This window comes from Meriones unguiculatus, chromosome 6, assembly GCF_030254825.1.
Source record: "Meriones unguiculatus strain TT.TT164.6M chromosome 6, Bangor_MerUng_6.1, whole genome shotgun sequence".
NCBI classification, from domain to species: domain Eukaryota; kingdom Metazoa; phylum Chordata; class Mammalia; order Rodentia; family Muridae; genus Meriones; species Meriones unguiculatus.
In genome coordinates, this window is record NC_083354.1 from 33,050,653 (window position 1) to 33,067,897 (window position 17,245).

General features: G+C 50.6%; 1 protein-coding gene across 1 annotated transcript in view; it reads left to right on the forward strand.

Moving 5' to 3' along the window:
• Scn11a (sodium voltage-gated channel alpha subunit 11) overlaps positions 1-17,245 on the forward strand; it is a 68,062-nt gene that overhangs the window by 22,777 nt on the left and 28,040 nt on the right. The window contains exons 11-18 of the mRNA XM_021627259.2: positions 2,505-2,634; positions 5,215-5,453; positions 6,887-7,087; positions 8,831-9,187; positions 12,224-12,622; positions 14,317-14,430; positions 15,430-15,547; positions 16,436-16,590. Of these exons, the coding sequence (XP_021482934.2) occupies positions 2,505-2,634; positions 5,215-5,453; positions 6,887-7,087; positions 8,831-9,187; positions 12,224-12,622; positions 14,317-14,430; positions 15,430-15,547; positions 16,436-16,590 (1,713 nt within the window). The remainder of the gene's footprint in view (positions 1-2,504; positions 2,635-5,214; positions 5,454-6,886; positions 7,088-8,830; positions 9,188-12,223; positions 12,623-14,316; positions 14,431-15,429; positions 15,548-16,435; positions 16,591-17,245) is intronic.

The following is a 17,245-nucleotide window of genomic DNA, read 5'->3' on the forward strand; positions in this document are numbered from 1 at the left end:
TCTCGCTAAGGACTTGTTACTTGCTGTGCATTTCATACTCACCTTGTACGAGCGGCTCTCAGCCTCCCTAGTGCTGTGACGCTTTAATACAGCTCCTCGCGGTGTAGCGACCCCCAGCCAGAAAGTTATTTTTATTGCTACTTCATAACTTTCCAACTGTTATGAATGTAGTATAAATATCCGTGCTTTCTGTTGGCCTCAGGTGGCCCTGTAAAAGGTCGTTCTAGCTCAGAGGGGTTGAGACCCACAGGTTGAGAACCACTTGCCTTCAAATTGACAATTTGGGTGGTTTTCTTATTTGATTTCAAAATGGGTCGTAAAGCAGCAACGATGACTCGATATCAGTGCTCCAAGGGCCCCCTCGGCAGTGTATAGGGTGGTGGTGGCCCACAAGCCCTGTAAAGGAGACAAGAGCTTGGAGCTGGAGAGCATAGCTGCCTGCCGTCTGGAGTGATTGACAGCAACCGTCAAAGCCCGCCAACCACGGAAGTCCATCCTCTTCCAGCTTGAGGAGAACTTGTCAGCAGACTCAGTGTGGAACATTTAAGGCCATTTGACATTTGAGGCCCATTGGAGAGCTGGAAAACCAGTGCCTCGTGAGCTGACTGAAAATCTGAAAACCACTTGTTTTGAACTCTCATGCTGTGCAAAAACAACAGACCAGTTCCCGATTGGACTGTGACGTTTGAGGACCAGCAGATCTCCTATAACAACCTGTGTGAATGACAAAGCGCTTTAAAGAGCCAAACTTGCACCAGAAAAAGGTTCCGGGCCTCTCGTGGTCAGCTGCCAGTCTGATTCTTTTCCCTTTCCCTTACACAAAATCAATCAACAGAGGAGGTGTGCCCAAAACCATACCTCCCGAAGCTGGCACCAGCCGACAGCAAAGACCCAGTTCTCCATACTTCCTGCACACATATCACACAGCCGAGCTTTCAAACATTAAATGAATAGGGCAACAAAATTTTGTCTCAGCTGCCTCATTCACCTGATCTCACCAATCTTCATCACGTCTTCAGGCATCTTGACACCTTTTTGCAGGGAAAATGTTTCCACAACCAGCAGGATGCAGAAAATGCTTTCTGAGAGTCCGTGGAACCCCAAAGCAGGGATTTGTTTGGTATGGGGACAAAAAAACTTAGCTCTTGTTGGCAAAACCATGTTGATTAACGAAGGTGTGGTTGAGCCTCCTTATAATCCCTTCGAGCTCACAGTCTGAAACTGAAATTTCTCTTTGAACAAGCCAAACACTCTAAAGAGCGGGAATTGGAGAGCGACTAGAGGAAGCCAATTAAGACGTTGCCACAGTAACCCGAATAAGTGGTGGCAGCAGCTTGAACGAGGGCTGGAACAATGTGTAACTTCTGAGAAGAGTAAACATCTCACCCAGGTAGGCATCACCCACAAACCAAAGAAAGGATTTCGCCCAAGCCTGGCTTGCTGTGCCAGGTGATTTTATTGGGATATCTTACAGGCACACGAGAGACTCAGAGGCATCTGTATTTTCAAAAAGCTCCCCCCCCCCACCGTGTGGGTGAAGACTCACAAAAGCCGCATCCCCAGAAGTCTGGGCACAACTGTGGTCAAGCAGAGTCGGCTCCTGCAGGAACTGTCTACTGCTTCTGTCATCTCATGGATGCAGGTCGGTGAGGTGGCTCCTGAGTAAGGAACTGTGCTCTCACGTCTGGAGACCCGAATTTCATCCTTGAGGCCCTTATGGTGGGACAGAAGGAGAAAACCAATCCCTCCCAGTTGTCCTCTGAGCTCTACTCATGTGCTGTGACAAGTGCATGAGCCAAATAAATAAAATGTTAAAAAACAACAACAACAACAAAACACCTCCTGACTGGACCTTGTGCATCTTTTAGCTTCTCAAATCTCTTGAATCTTGGGGGTTTCCTTAACTCTCTGAGTCTTTCACCTTTTACCTTTTCCTGGGAGAGAGTGTTTGAATTCATAGGAAATAACTAAAAAACAGGGATGAAGAGCATTGAGCAAATTCACGCACAGGAGGTGATGCCTGAGAATTGAGTTGAACAGGGTTTGTAGCTTACTGTGTTGATGATTTGCTGAGACAAGAACGGGCATGCTTCAGGGGTGGCCAGTTCCATCTTGGATGTATCAGTGCGGAGGTGTCATGGGGCATCTAGCAAAGATGCCGAGTGAACCGTGGGATACACAGAAATGAGGTGCGGTGATGCTCGCTAGGAACAATTATTCTAACCATTAACGTGGAGAGTATTTTGTGTGCTTGTTGAAAGCAAATAAAACAAAATTTCTGTAGATCAGACTCCAGAAATGCCCTTGTATAAGGACAAGGAATGATCAAATCCTATTTCTCTGGGCTATTCCACACGGGCAAAGAAAACTGAATGTTTAACATGCTATGAAGATGTAGTGAGCCTCTCCATATGAAATGCTCGGCATCGTCACGTGACATCTTTATGAAATTTGGGGAATATCAACTCCCACCTTTAAAAGATCCACCATGCTTTCTCTTACAGCCACAGCTCCTTGAGCAAACGAAACGACTGTCCCAAAACCTGCCGGTGGACCTCTTTGAGGAGCACATGGATCCCTTCCACAGGCAGAGAGCGCTGAGCGCAGTCAGTATCCTAACCATCACCATGCAGGGTAAGTCCCCATTGCAGGGACAGCCACCTTCTGTGCCTTCCGTGTGTCCCTCCATCCTCAGTCCCTCAGAAGCCCTCCACAGAGGGACTTGGGAACCAGGCCACTGTGCCATCTGGCAAAACTGACTCCTCCTTTCTCAGGAGCACATAAGCAAAGCGGCTTGAGTGAAATGAGCCTTTCTGAGAGGTATGCGCATCCCGAGTGGGCTCCTAGATAGGAGATGGCTAGAGGTAGGAAGAGACTTCAGCCTGAGAACACAGACAGAGCCTCACTCACAAGCAGGCTGAGCAGCTCCAGACAGCCAAAAAGAATGCATGTGAGACCTTGAAAGGAAGTGGCAGTTTGTAAAAGTTACTTTTACTTGCCTGAGATAATTGTTGTCCTAGAGGCTTACTGACTCGGCTAACCTACGCCTAGTCCTGGGAGCGGTTAGCCTCCGTATGATCTAATCTCAGTCTAGGATGCTTTCAGTCTCTGAGACTTACTGCTTAATAAGCTCAGCTTTTCTAGCTCTTTCTAATCTCTGGCTGGCTGAACCAACTCAGCTGTTCTGGCTCAAACTCTTCTCCAAGCTGATTGGATTCAAACTGGCTTCTCTCAGCCTCTGACTGAATTGCTCTGCTTGGCCTCTAGCAATTTGCTCTAATCTTTCTAGTCTTCTGGCTCCTTCTCATTCTCTGGCTCATTCTTTCTTCATCTGTGTCTAGCTTGTTCTCTCTTCAACCTGTCTCTGTAAAATTCACCTGGTAAAATAGGCCTCGGAATTCCATGAACTGAATTTCCAGGAACTCAGCTCCACTGCACTGCCTCTCAGCTCACTGACTCAAACAAACTGACTGAACACAACTGACTAGAATTAAGAGATCTGCATGTCTCTCCCTCCTGAGTTCTGTGATTAAAGGCATGTACCACTATGACTGGACCTAGCTTTTTCTGTACTTGGAATGTTCTCTGTACCAGGCTGGTCTTGAGCTCAGAGATCTGCTTGCCTCTGTCTCTTGGATTTAAATGTGTCTGTATTCCAGCCAGATCACACAGACCTAGGAGGTCTTTGGATGTGATCTCTTGCCAGAGCAGCCATGTTCTGAATTAAAATTACTTTATAGCAGTTCTCCTCAAAGTTAGAGCCAGGAATCTAGTGTGGGCCAAAGAGGAGCATATAGACCAGCCAGGACCCTGTGCTAGCCCTGATGAACAGCAAACAATGGAGCCCCAGGAAAGGGCTAGGTGCTCAAGACCAGGAAAGGCTGGGAGAAGATGGAGCCTTCAGCATGTTTGAATTATTACATGACCTTCCTTGGCCTGCATGAGTCCCTGAAATGGTGCCCAGCAAATTAGGGGTGCAGGTGTCTAAGGGCCTGAGCTCAAGTAGCTGACAGTGACAAAATAACAAAAGCAACTTAAGAAGGAAAGGAGGGAAGGGTTTATCTGGGCTTACAGTTTGAGGGTACACTCCTTCATGATGGACGGAGGTGCAGGGATGAAAGGCAACTGGTCACATTGTGACTATAGTCAGAGAGAGGGAGAGGGAGGGGAGGGAGAGGGAGGGGAGGGGAGAGAGAGGGAGAGGGAGGGGAGGGGAGAGAGAGGGAGAGGGAGGGGAGGGGAGAGAGAGGGAGAGGGAGGGGAGGGGAGAGAGAGGGAGAGGGAGGGGAGGAGGAGAGAGAGGGAGAGGGAGGGGAGGGGGAGAGAGAGGGAGAGGGAGGGGAGGGGAGAGAGAGGAAGAGGGAGGGGAGGGGAGAGAGAGGGAGAGGGAGGGGAAGGGGAGAGAGAGGGAGAGGGAGGGGAGGGGAGAGAGAGGGAGAGGGAGGGGAAGGGGAAAGAGAGGGAGAGGGAGGGGAGGGGAGAGAGAGGGAGAGGGAGAAGGAGAGGGAGGGAGAGGGAGAGAGAAGGAGATGGAGAGGGAGAGCGAAGGGAGAGAGGGAGAGAGAGAGGGAGAGGTCGAGAAGGAGAGAGGGAGAGAGGATTCAACATTCTTTCTTGTATTCCATCCAACACATGACATGAAGCATCCTACATTTAGGGTGCATCTTCCCACCTCTGCTAGTCTCGGAATTCCCTCGCAGAGGTTTGCACCCTTTTGTCCTCTGGTATTTCCAGACCCTTCAAACTGATAATCAACAGTAACCATCACAGCTCCTTCAACTGTCCCTGCCCTTGTCTGACCTTCTTTCCTTCTCCTAAGCCCTGGCCGTCCCTTGTGTAGTTATATCCATCACCACAGACTCCCTGTAGAAAGCAGAGCCTGTGCCCCCCTTCAGGGTCATAGCCAATCAGTGTTCGCTCTGCATCTGTGTCTGAGATACTTGAGGTGGCACATGCCAGCCGTGTGTAGAGATCATCTCCTCTGCGCTGCACTTGGCAGGAAAACCTCCCTGGCTTTTCACGTCAGTGCACTGCTGGAATGGCCATGCATCGAGAAAGGAAGGAAGGAAGGAAGGAAGGAAGGAAGGAAGGAAGGAAGGAAAGAAAGAAAGAGAAGAAAGCAAGCCTGGGGAAGAGGGAGAGGACACACATGGTCAGAGAGCAGCCAGGCTGGTTCAGAGCAGACACCTTAATCCGCCTTCTGTTCTCTTCCAGAACAAGAGAAATCCCAGGAACCTTGTTTCCCATGTGGGGAAAACTTGGCGTCCAAGTACCTGGTGTGGGACTGTAGTCCCGCGTGGCTGTGCATCAAGAAGGTCCTGCGGACAGTTATGACGGACCCCTTCACCGAGCTGGCCATCACCATCTGTATCATCATCAATACCGTCTTCCTGGCCATGGAACATCACAACATGAGCGACACTTTCATAACCCTCCTGAAGATAGGAAACTGGGTAACTCAGGCTCTGTAACGCACATAGAATTTTGAATCATAGCTCTGTTGAAGCGCAGGCTTTTTCAGTAACACAACCCAAACCTTGGTCCCTGTAAATGGAATAAAGGCAGAAGATGGCTTTGGGTCTGAGTTTTGCACAGGACACCTCTATGGCTTCCCGTGGGTCTACTAGCACGTTAGGGTCTCTCTAGCCATGTAGGAGAAGCCATAGTAGACCATCCAAAAGGTGACATTCTGAGTGTCAGAGAAAAGTAAGGAGATGCTAACCAGGGCTGTCTAGCTCAGCTGGGAGAGTGCCTGCCCAGCCTGCATAAAGCTGGGGTTCAGTCCCCAGCACCACCATGTAAATTGGCTCGGTGGTGCATCTCTGTGATCCCAGCACTCAGAGGGTAGAGTCAGGAGGATCAGAAGTTCCAGGCTATCCTCAGTCACACAGCAAGTTCAGTGCCAGCCTGGGCTATATGAGACCCCGTGTCATCACATCCTCTTCCACCAAGAGAAAACTGCCTCCAGAGACCCAGAGCAATATCCTCTGTGGTCCCCTGTTCCGGGAACTCCACGCATCATAGAACAGTGCAGCTCTGACGTACGGGTAAATTCTCAGGAAACGAGCCAGGCCTCACAGATGTGGGTGGGCGCGTCCCCGAGACAGTGAGGCTGGGTGGAATTCCCAGATGTGAGCCACTATTCGGGTCACTACTTCTTACTGAGCAGATTGAGTCTGGGTTACACTGGGAAAGCTAAGATGTGGAGGAAGCTTGCTTTCATTCATGGTTTCTTCGGGAAGTACTTTTTTTTTCCCCCAAGGGAATATGAGTCTCTCATATATCAGAAACAATAAATGATTAGTCAGTGGATGCTTTGCTCTAATTAGCTAATGGATTAATAATTGAAAATCTTACCAGAATATCCAGTCTTCTTGTAAAGTTTCATTTCTCTAACTGAAAAAGCAATACATACTTTTTAAAGTTTTAAAATAAGAAAACTCTCCAGTTTTATGTATTTTCTTGGGGTGGGGCTAGGGGGAGGGAGCAGGAGAAATGGGGGAGGGCAGCGGGGGAAGAGGATGAACAAGAGTATGATGGCACACATGTGTCAGGATGTCATCTTCAAACCCATCGCTTTGTGATGGTAAGTTGAGAAGTTAAGGATAAAACAGTTTAAAGCAGAGGTGTAGCTGGAGGCAGGATCTGGGTGTCGGGGGCACAGCCGAGGCCCCACAGTGAGCAGACCGCGGCTTTTGGCACCTCCTGCCGAGGCAGTAGAGTCAGGAACGCGGGCCTGGGCGCCAGGTGCCCGGACCTTAGGCTGGCCTTGGCAACCATGCTGATGTGATGATTTCTTTGGAACCTCCGTGGATCACCTAGACCATCCTTAAGCAGGAGCCTCCAAAGCAAAGCTAGCTGCGGCCTGCGCTCTGTCCCGTTGCAGGTTTTCACTGGGATTTTCATCACGGAAATGTGTCTGAAGATCATCGCGCTGGACCCCTACCACTACTTCCAGCACGGCTGGAACATCTTCGACAGCCTGGTGGCCCTCCTGAGCCTCGCCGACGTGCTGTACAACAACCTGTGGGATAAGGGCGGCCGCTCCAGCCGCTCCAGCCGCTCCTTCTTGGCTTCCTTCAGGGTGGTAAGGGAGGTGCTTGCTTTGGCCCTGTCTTTCCGTTTTTAAACTTCTTTTCATCGTGTGCGTGGCTGCGTGCTTGCGTACAGTGGTACACAAACGGGTCAAAGAACAGCTTGCAGGACTTGATGATGCTGTTCTGCACTGAGCGTCCTGGGGCTCAAATTCATTCAGGAAGTGCCTTTATCCACTGTGCCCTTTCCCCTGCACCATTCTCCTCCTCCATTCCCCCGCCTCTTCCTTTCTTTTGGGGGCAGGGGCTCACGCTGTAGCCCTGGCTGTCCTGGACCGCCTCTGTAGACCAGGCTCGTGGTGGATCCCTGCAGCCCTGCCTGCCTTTGCTCGCCAAGTGCTGAGGCTGTAAGCGCGCACCAGCGCACCTGGTCCTGGCCCCACTTTTCGTCATTGTGTGACTTAACATTCTCAATAGCCAAAGATTCTTGAGCGGGCTGGTTCACCAGCTATCTTGGACTAAACCAATATCCATCTCAGCCTGACTCCAGGACAAAGTCTGACTCCTCCACCTCCCTGGGTATGGCAGGCTGGCCTCAAAAGTCCAGTCTTCTTCCCGAGGCCTAGGATCACAGCTGTGCACCCCCGCGCTCAGCTAGATCAGGTTGACTTCTTAAACAGTAATTTTTAAAAGCTTTATTATGTGTGTGAATGTGTGTCACATGTGTGCACATGCCTGGGGAGGTCAGAAGACAGCGTCAGATCCCCTGGGTGCCAGCCACCTACTGTGGACTTCTCTATAAGAGCAGCGTGCATGCTTGCCTGCTGAGCCATCCTTCCAGCCCCAGGACAAGATAGTTTCTATTTTAAAAGAAAAATGTTGCCTGGTGAGGTTGCTCAGCTAGGGTAAAGCTTGCTCTCAAGCCTGATGACCCAAGCCCAATCCTTGGGACCCACGTGATGGAAGGCGAGAACTGACTCCTGAGAATTGTGCTCTTTGTTCACATCTCTCTTCTGTTGACCACTGTTCCAGTTTCATTCTGCTACTTCCCTGTGATCAGAGTTAACTAAGGGGAGGAGAGAGTTTGTTTGGCTCGTATCTCCAGGTCATAGCTGGTCACTGAGGGGCGTCAGGGCGGGAACTCAGTCACAGCAAGGGAATGGGAGAGGAAAATCACCGAGGCAAGCTGCTTACTGGCTGGCTGTCTCGCTCGCAGGACCGTGCTCCTCAAGTTTGCTCACACAGCACAAGCCCAGTCCTGCGGGGTGAGGCTGCCCACTGTGGATGCATCCACCAAGACAGTCCTTCCTGGTCTGGTCTGACCTGGGCAGCCCTTCAACTGAGACTCCCTCAACTAACAGCCAGCTAGGACACCACCACACGTGGGTGCCCCCCTTTTCCTACAAAGGAATGAATAAATATAATTTTAAAAAGATTTAAATAGGAGCCAGAGAGAAGGTCTAGCAGTCAGAAGCACTGGCTGCTCTTCCAGAGGACCCAGGTTCAATTCCTAACACCCACATGGTGGCTCACAGCTGTCTGAACATCAGTCAGTACCAGACTCCCCCTTTGGCCTCCTCTGGCAAAGCACCCACACGTATAAAATAAAATTTAAAAAAATGAAAAAAGATTTAAGTTAAAAACCAGTACTTGAGATAGGAAGCCTGTGACTGTGGCCCAGGGGGAGGTGACAGGTTCTGAAAGTCCCCATCTCTGTGGCTGAGGACCGCCATTTGCTTACCAGAGGAGGGTGTGTGAGCCTAACTTCCCTTCCTCTGTGTCACCTGTTTCCACAGCTGAGGGTCTTCAAGCTGGCCAAGTCCTGGCCCACCCTAAACACTCTCATTAAGATCATCGGCCACTCTGTGGGCGCACTCGGAAACCTGACCGTGGTCCTGACCATCGTGGTCTTCATCTTTTCCGTGGTCGGCATGCAGGTCTTTGGCGCCAAGTTCAACAAGACGGTGAACAGCGCGCCGCAGCCGTGCCGGCGGCGCTGGCACATGGGGGATTTCTACCACTCCTTCCTGGTGGTCTTCCGCATCCTGTGTGGGGAGTGGATCGAGAACATGTGGGAGTGCATGCAGGAGATGGACGGTTCCCCGCTCTGCATCATCATCTTCGTGCTCATCATGGTGGTAGGGAAACTGGTGGTGAGTCTCAGGTCCTTCCCGCTCGGCCTGCTCCATCGCGCCATGCCACCTCTGCCCACCCGTGCTCTGTCTCTGTCTCTGTCTCTCTCTCCTTTCTTTTCTCTCATCAGGTCTGCTTTGGGTTGCTCGTGTGTTCTTGGCTGTGTGGTCTTCCACTGAGGTGTGGTTAATTTACTGGGAGCAATGTTTTCAAAGGAAGCTGACCCTCTCCCAGCAGCTATCAGTATCAGTTACAAATATCTCCTTGGCGAGCTGGGGGACTCACGTCCCTTCCCTGCTCCAGTGCTCCAGGCTGGCATTTGGTCTGCCTTGGGCTTGCACCGGTCTGCTCACACCGTCATAACTGCTGTGAGTTCATGAGCGTGTGCCCGGCCGTGTCCAGAAGGCACTGCTTGCCTTTAGTCATCCACTGCTTCTGGCTCTCAAGTCACAATGATTCGTGAGCCACGGGAGAAGGGGGTGTGGGGTAGATGTCAGGTCCAGGGCTGAGCATTCCACAGGCTCCTAAAAACGCTTCACTAGTGAGCATTGCTAGTCAAGGTATGAGACAAAGTATGAGACAACCAAATCTCTAAAAATAAAAACCATCTCCTTTATATGGGCCCAGAGAGATGGTTCATTGGTTAAGAGCCCTGGCCAGAGGATCTGGGTTCAATCCCCAGCACCCATCTGGCAGCTCACAGCTGTCAGTACCTCCAGTTCCAGGGATCACAGCTGTCAGTACTCCAGTCCGGAGAACCTGGTGCCCTCTTCTGGACTCCACAAGCACCCAGCAAGCACAGGGTGAACAGACACATGTGCCGGCAAAGCACTCACACACATAGAAATAAAACTGAAAACAACTTTTTGGGCTAGACCTGAGGACGTGTGTTGTTGTGTGGTTAACTGCCTATGACCGTTGGCCACCCTAGTCCTGATGTTTGTAAGAAAACCACGGTCTCTTGGTCAGTGATTGGCTGAGACAGTGTTTCTCAGTCTTCCTGATGCGGTACCCCTGTAATACAGTTCTTCCTGTTCAGGTAACCCCCAGCCATAAACCTACTTTGTCGCCACTTCATAACTAATTTTGCTGTCACAAACATCGATGTAACATCTGATATGCAGGGAGCCACAGGTTGAGAACCGTTGTGCTAAGGGAAGGCTGCAGGATTTGGTGGATAGGATAGAAAGGGATGTCCAGTGGGAAACGTGGGAATGCCTTTCCTTTCTTAAAAACATGAGCAAGAGGGCTCAAGAAAAGAGCCTATGTGGGAAAGAGCTTGAAGTACAAGCACAAGGACCCAACTTCCATCCCAGAGCGAGTGTGAACACGGAGCCTGGTGTGGTGGTTGCACCAGCGACCCTGACCCTGCTGCTTTGCCTACCTGCCGAGCTGCAGGCTGGGGAGAGGCACGGTCTCAAAACATCCGAACCACAGGGACCAAATCAAAACAAGAGGAACAAAGTCTGAGGGTGACCTCTGGTTTAGACAGCCCCTCCTCCAACATGTGCATACACGGAGGTGGGGGGGTAGTCCTCTACTTCCTCTGGGCCTTTCTTTGACTGTAATTCCTAGAAAAGAGGTGCCATCATGTACTGATGTGAGCAAATCTGCCTGCAGGTTGTAACAGGCCCTGGTTCCCTCTTGATACGTCCTACAGTGCCGAGTTTCCTTGTTGTGTAAGGCAGCTTGAGTCTTTTCCTCAGCCAGCAGCTTAGATACCAACAGAGAGGCTAACTAGATGCATATTGGCGAAGACACGAAGACAGAAAGGTGCATAGGAACCCTAGGCTTGGAGCGTCACAATCAAGTAGGGGTCATGGGCAGACGGAAGTAACTGTCCTCACAGAGAACCTTACCTAAGTGCCTAACGAAGGCTCTGCACAGCTGGTAAGTGTCATAAGGTTCAGGGAAGCAGGGAGGGCTTTCATGTGCAGAGGGAAGCCTGAGCAAAGATCCAGGGAGAGGAATTCTCCTGGTGAAGCTGAGGATCTCTAAGGAGATCTGTTATAGCCTCAGAGCACTTCCCACAGAGGCCAGATCACAGTTACCTGTAGCTCTGGCTGCAGGTGAGCTGATGCCTTCTCCTGGGTCCCATGAGCATGTGTGTATATGCTGCATGCATGAACACACAGAGGAGTAAAAATAAAAATAAATATTAAATTAAGAAATTAATTAGTATATAAAATATCCTAAATTGAATTATGAACTTTTCATACATAACTTAGTGGGTTTAAAAAAATTTTCCATGTGTATGTGGTGTGTCATTGGAGTGTGTATGCAGCTCTATATATGTGTGGGCACCTGTATATGCATGTACACACGTATGTATGGATGTGTGTGTTAAAGAGAGGTGTTTAGAAGCCCTAAGATAATGTCAGAAATCATCCTTGATCTCTCTTCCATCGTGTTCTTTGAGGCAGGATCTCTCAGCCAAACCCAGAACTCACAGACCTGGCTGGTCGGGCCAGCTTTCTCAGAGGCTTCCTGGTTCTGCCTCTGTGGCTGGAATCACAGGGGGGCCTTCCATGCCCACTTGGCATTTATGTCTGCCTCCTAAGCTGCTTTTCTAACCCCAGGATTCGCTCTGGTGACCTCTTCTTCAGCTCTCGCCTGCAGCCTTCTTGTACCCTTCTTCCAGTAGGATCCTTTCTGCCACCTGCCACATTTATTCTATCACTGCCTCTGCCCTTTTTAAAATCTTCCATTTTCTCCATCCTGCCCATTTCCTTTCTGTTTTGTGACTGATCCTTATGCTCACATCCACATACACACAGGTATCTACAGGGTCCTCAAAGTGGGACCTGCGCATGGGAGAGCACACACGGCATTTGTCTTTCTGAGTCTGGGTTCTCAGTGCAATGATTTCCAGATGCACCCTCCCCTGTGCTTCTTTAACTGGCACTGTCTGGGTACTTGCCTCTGTTCTTTCTTCAGGCTTCACCTTGTCACTTAGTCTGTAGGAGAGCTTTGTTGGGAGAGGCCTGGAGGGAAAGATTGTTCTTGGAGCTCAGAGCACCATTCCTCTGCTAAATTTCCCTTGTTACCTACCTCAGGTGCTTAACCTCTTCATTGCCTTGCTGCTCAACTCCTTCAGCAATGAGGAAAGGGATGAGAACCTAGGAGGAAAGACCAGGAAAACCAAAGTGCAGCTAGCCCTGGATCGGTTCCGCCGGGCCTTTTTCTTCCTGGTTCACACTCTTCAGAATTTTTGCTGCAAGAAACGCAAGGGGCACAACTCCCCAAAGTCAAAAGAGTTCACAGGCAGCTTCGCTGGAGAGAGCAAAGATGTGATTCTCCTGGAGACGCAGCCCTGGAAGGAGTTTGAGGCACAAGCGACTTTGGACACTGGGCAGCCCAGGGCTCTGCTGGCACCACTTGCAGAGGAAGAGGAGGACATTGACGGTTGGGAAGCCGGAGCCCCACCCGACTCACAGCTTAGTGCTGAGGCTCAGGTAGGGATGGTCCACACATCACATTAGCTGTGGCTGACACACACAGCCATTGCAGGCACCTGTCCCCATCATGTACTGTCCAAGGATACACGAATATAAAATGTATGTGCTCCTTGACCCATCAGGCTAGTGCCAGGATGGGTCTCAAATGAGGGCTGTGTTTGCAGACTGGTATGAAATGTCAGACGATCCCTCACGAAGTAGCCGTGACTTTAAATCTAGTAGCTGCGATGGAGCAGGTTGACAGCCAGGACCAGCCAGCACACACCGTTCCCAGAGGCCCGTGCAGATCGTCACGCCAAACCTTCCACCGTTGTGAAGCGGTGCTCTCCTACCGTCCTTGATGCTTTTTGTCTCCTGCTTTTCTGCTTTTCTGTCTCAGCTTCCTTTTCTGTGGCTCTGACAAAAGCAGCTTCAAGGGGAAAGCTTATTGTAACTCACACTTCAAGTGTAGCCCATCCTGGCGGGGTGCACAGGCAGCAGGAGCCTGAAGCAGCAGCTCACATTACACCCACAGTCAGGAGGCAGAGGGTGACACACACACACACGCTGCTGCTCAGCTCCCTCTCCACACGCAGGGATCCCAGCCAGGGGACAGCACCGCCCACAGTGGGCAGTCTTCTCATGCAAGTTACACAGTCAAGACCACCCCAACGGGCATGGCCAGAGGCCATATCCCAGGGGGCCCTACCTTCTGTCTAGATGACACTGTGCTAAGTTGCTTGGAAACCCTCTGTGTTCAAAAGATAAAAATTACTTTTCATATTTCTTACTCTTTGTCTATCAAGCAATTGTGAATTTTACTTTTTACAAAATTGTGGTAATGCATTACCGGTATCATTTATTAAGTGATTTATTAGCTATTGAGTTAAATGGACACATCTTAAGATATATTAAGTCTTCAAGTTGCTGCTGGGATGTGGTTCAGTGGGTAAAATGCACAAACAAACAAACAAACAAAACACAAAAATATAAACAAAAAAAATCACCAGGCATAGTGACACACTCCTTTAATCCCAGTGCTTGAGAGGCAGAGACAGGTGGATTTCTGTGAGTTAGAGGCCAGCCTGGTCTACAAAGTGAGTCTAAGACACCCAGGGTGACAGGGAAACCCTGCCTCAAAAAACAAACAAACGGACAATCAAAAAAAAAAAAAAAAAACAAACAAAAAAAACAGTTTATGGAGGTAAGTGCCTGTAATTTGGGCACTAGAAAGATGGGGATAGGGGATCCCTGCCACTTGCAGCCCAGCCAGTTGGTGAGCTCTGGGTTCAGTGAGAGACTGCATTAAAAATAAGATGGTAAAACAGTTCAGAAAGACATCAGGCCTCTATGTATCTACGCCCAGGCACGCGTGTGTGCGCACACACACAAACATACAGAGGGAGCCCCTCTCTTTTGGTCTTTCTCTCTCTCACACACACATGCATACACTCTTACACACACACACACACAGTCTCTGTCTCTCTCTCAGAGATATTTAATCTCCACATTAATTGGGTAGGATGAGTCTTACACTGGACCCACACTGTTTTGATTAAGTAACTTTACAGTGTGTTCCTGTTTTTGTTTTGCTCAGTAGTTTTCCTAGTACATTTTCGTGTTGAGCTTTTCAGGAACAGAACCCACATTTACTTCATGTCAAGTGATCTGTCCAGAGAAGTACTGACTCCACTCCTGCTTCTGTGTGTCAGACCTGTGACCCCTCTTTGAAGACCAAGCAGCCCACCAGCCCAGATAGCCAAGGTGTGGAAATTGAAGTGTTTTCTGAAGAAGACCCGAACTTAGCCATACAGATTGCTCGGAAGGTAATTTCCCCGGGGTTTGTTGGGAGGGGCGTGTGGCTCTTCACACAGGGTGGAACACTATCAGAACGAACGAAAAAATGATGGCCAGGGTTGAGTCACAAACGTAGAAGTCAGGGTCTTTCAGTTTTGCTGCACTGATATTTGGGGCAAGACAGCTGATCACTGTGGTGAGCCTTCCTGTGGGTTCTAGGGTGACTCCCAGGAACCCGTGGTCTGCACTCCAGGACACTAGGAGCACCCTACTATCCGTGAGAATTAAAAATGCCTCTAGCTCTGGGGAGAAGCAGTATGTAACTGCTTGCCTTGCAAGCGAAAGGACCTGAGTTTGATCTCCAGAGACCACGAGAAAAAGCCAGGCGTGTGTGTGTGTGTGTGTGTGTGTGTGTGTGTGTGTGTGTGTCTTCTAATATCAGCGCTGGGGAGCAGAAGATCCCTGGGGCTCACTGGCCAGCCAGACCGGGCCACTGGGTGACCTCCAGGCCAGTGAGAGAGCCATCTCAAAACAAAACCCAAGATGGTCAGATCCTAAGAATGTGTTCTAGCCTGCACACACACACACCACCACCACCACCTTTATTTAAAAAAAAAAAATTGCCTCTAGACATTGCTGGAATGTCTTCTACAGGGTCAGCCAGAGGCACTGGCCTAACCTATCGCTCTGTGAGCTGGAATGGCTGAAAATGAGGCTCAGCAGAGTAGTCTCCTTGTCACCTGCCTCTCTAATTGGCAGCCTGTTAGGGTTATGATTTGTAGGGAGCAGGGCTGAGGTAGCGTGCACGCCCATGCCTGGCTGCTCATTAGCCACAGAGAGGAGACGATTCTGTCCCGGAGCAGGGCTGGCAGAGAACTTAAAGGTACCCGCAGGAGCGGTGTGCTGTTAACGTTCTTGTGACTAGAGGCTTCACCTAGGTGTTTTCAGCCTGACCGTGCTGGCCCCGGATGCTCGCTCCCCTGTTCTCCATGCTGGCTACTGATTTCGCTTCCTTTTCTCACACGCAGCAGCCCGACACTGCCAGTGTGCTCTCAGAGTGCAGCACAATCGACCTGAACGATATCCTGAGAAATTTTCAGAGAACAGTTCCCCACCAAAAGCAACCGGATAGATGTTTGCCCAAAGGTAAGTGGTCCTAGTCGTTCCCGCAGCTCAGGGAGCCTTTGGATGGGCCTGGTGCTCTCCGTGGTTTGGGTGGGCACCTCATCTCCATTGCTAGCGTCAGGTTATTAGATTACTGGATTCTGGCAGAGGGAACTGTCGGAGACTCTTGGTTAGGTATGCTCCATTCACGCAGCCCAACAAACGGGGCAAGCACCCCGAGAGCTCTCCTGGGAACTCGGTGGGCCAGTGTCAGCCATCCTGTAGAGGCCGTGGGACACCTGCTCTGAGGACGGATGGAGAGGAAGGGAAACGAGTCCAGAGGGCAGTGTACTCTGGTGTGCCCGTGTTGTGAGCAAAGGCTGCCTGCAATCATCCTCTCTACAGTTGATCAAGGTTTTCCATGTGTAGCCTGAGTCCGCAAAGCCTTGAAATCCTCCCCTCCCCTCCTGAAATCCTGTGGGCACTGTCTGTACCCACCGCACCTCTGTTCTGGCATAGTTAAGAACCACAAGTGCTCGACGGAAAACAACGGAACACAGACCCCCGCATCCGTTTCCCGGGAATGGGGGTCTCTGCTGCAGGTAGGGGGCTTTGTTCATATGAGTGGTGTCAGCGAGGGGTTCAGCACATCTGGCTTGAGCCCGGTGGAGCCGGTTGGCTGTGCAGAGCCGATGGACTGGCCTGAAGGAATCTCCTCTAACGGGACGCAGCAGGAGGGCACCAGAAACAGGCAAGGCTCAGAGCTTCTCCTCCTCCTTTGGGCCAGTCCAGCTGAGCCCAGGTTCCAGGCTTTGGAAGGAGACCATCTCTGCTGGGAAAAGCTGCAGGCAAGAGCCGTGAAGAGGCGGGACAGCTGAGGTGGCTGATGTGAGTCTCTCTGATGCTAACGCTATCCACGATTCCTTCCAGGCCTCACCTGTCGCTTTCTGTGCCACAAAACAGACAAGACAAAGTCCCACTGGGTGGTGTGGTGGAATCTGAGGAAAACCTGCTACCAGATCGCAAAGCACAGCTGGTTTGAGAGCTTTATAATCTTTGTCATCCTGCTGAGCAGCGGAGCGCTGGTAAAGGGTGCTCTTGGGGAGGAGGCCGGGCAGCGGGTTGCTGCAGCGTGACTGTCACTGGGAAAGGCAGCAGAGGGAGGTCCTCACTGGTCGCTCCTCAGTGAGCAGGGTCTTCCACAGCGTCCAGAGTCAGACTCCCACTCTGAAGATGCTGTCCCTGCTTGAGGGGCTAGCTCAGGCCCGTTCTTGAAAGGACCTTTTGTGGTCTAGCCCTTGACCTTGGCTGCACGTTGGCTTGGGCTTAGATGTCTCCATTGTACCCATGTTCTTCCTCCTCTCGCTGTCCCTGAGGGTCAGGGTGTGGCTTGCTAAGTCAAGGGGAAGGGCAACCAAGGACGTATCGGGTTATAACCAGTCGCTCTGATGTTTCCCCGTCATGTGTGGTCCCTGAAGAGATGGGGAGAAGCTGTGTGGTGTTCAATATTCTTTCTGGTGAAGGTGCCCCAGAAACCCCACTGAGGCAAACACGTAACCCCGAGTCTTTGAGCCTCTAGAGTTGGGGTCTCCATGCCTTTCCGATCCCTCTTCACTCCTTCCAGCCTCTCCCATCCTTCTCCAGCCTCCCTTGTCACTTAGACTTCCCTTTCTCTTGACCACCCTTCCTCAGTTTCTTGTCTTCCCTCTCCTTCTGTCTTGTGTCTCCCCTGACAATGGC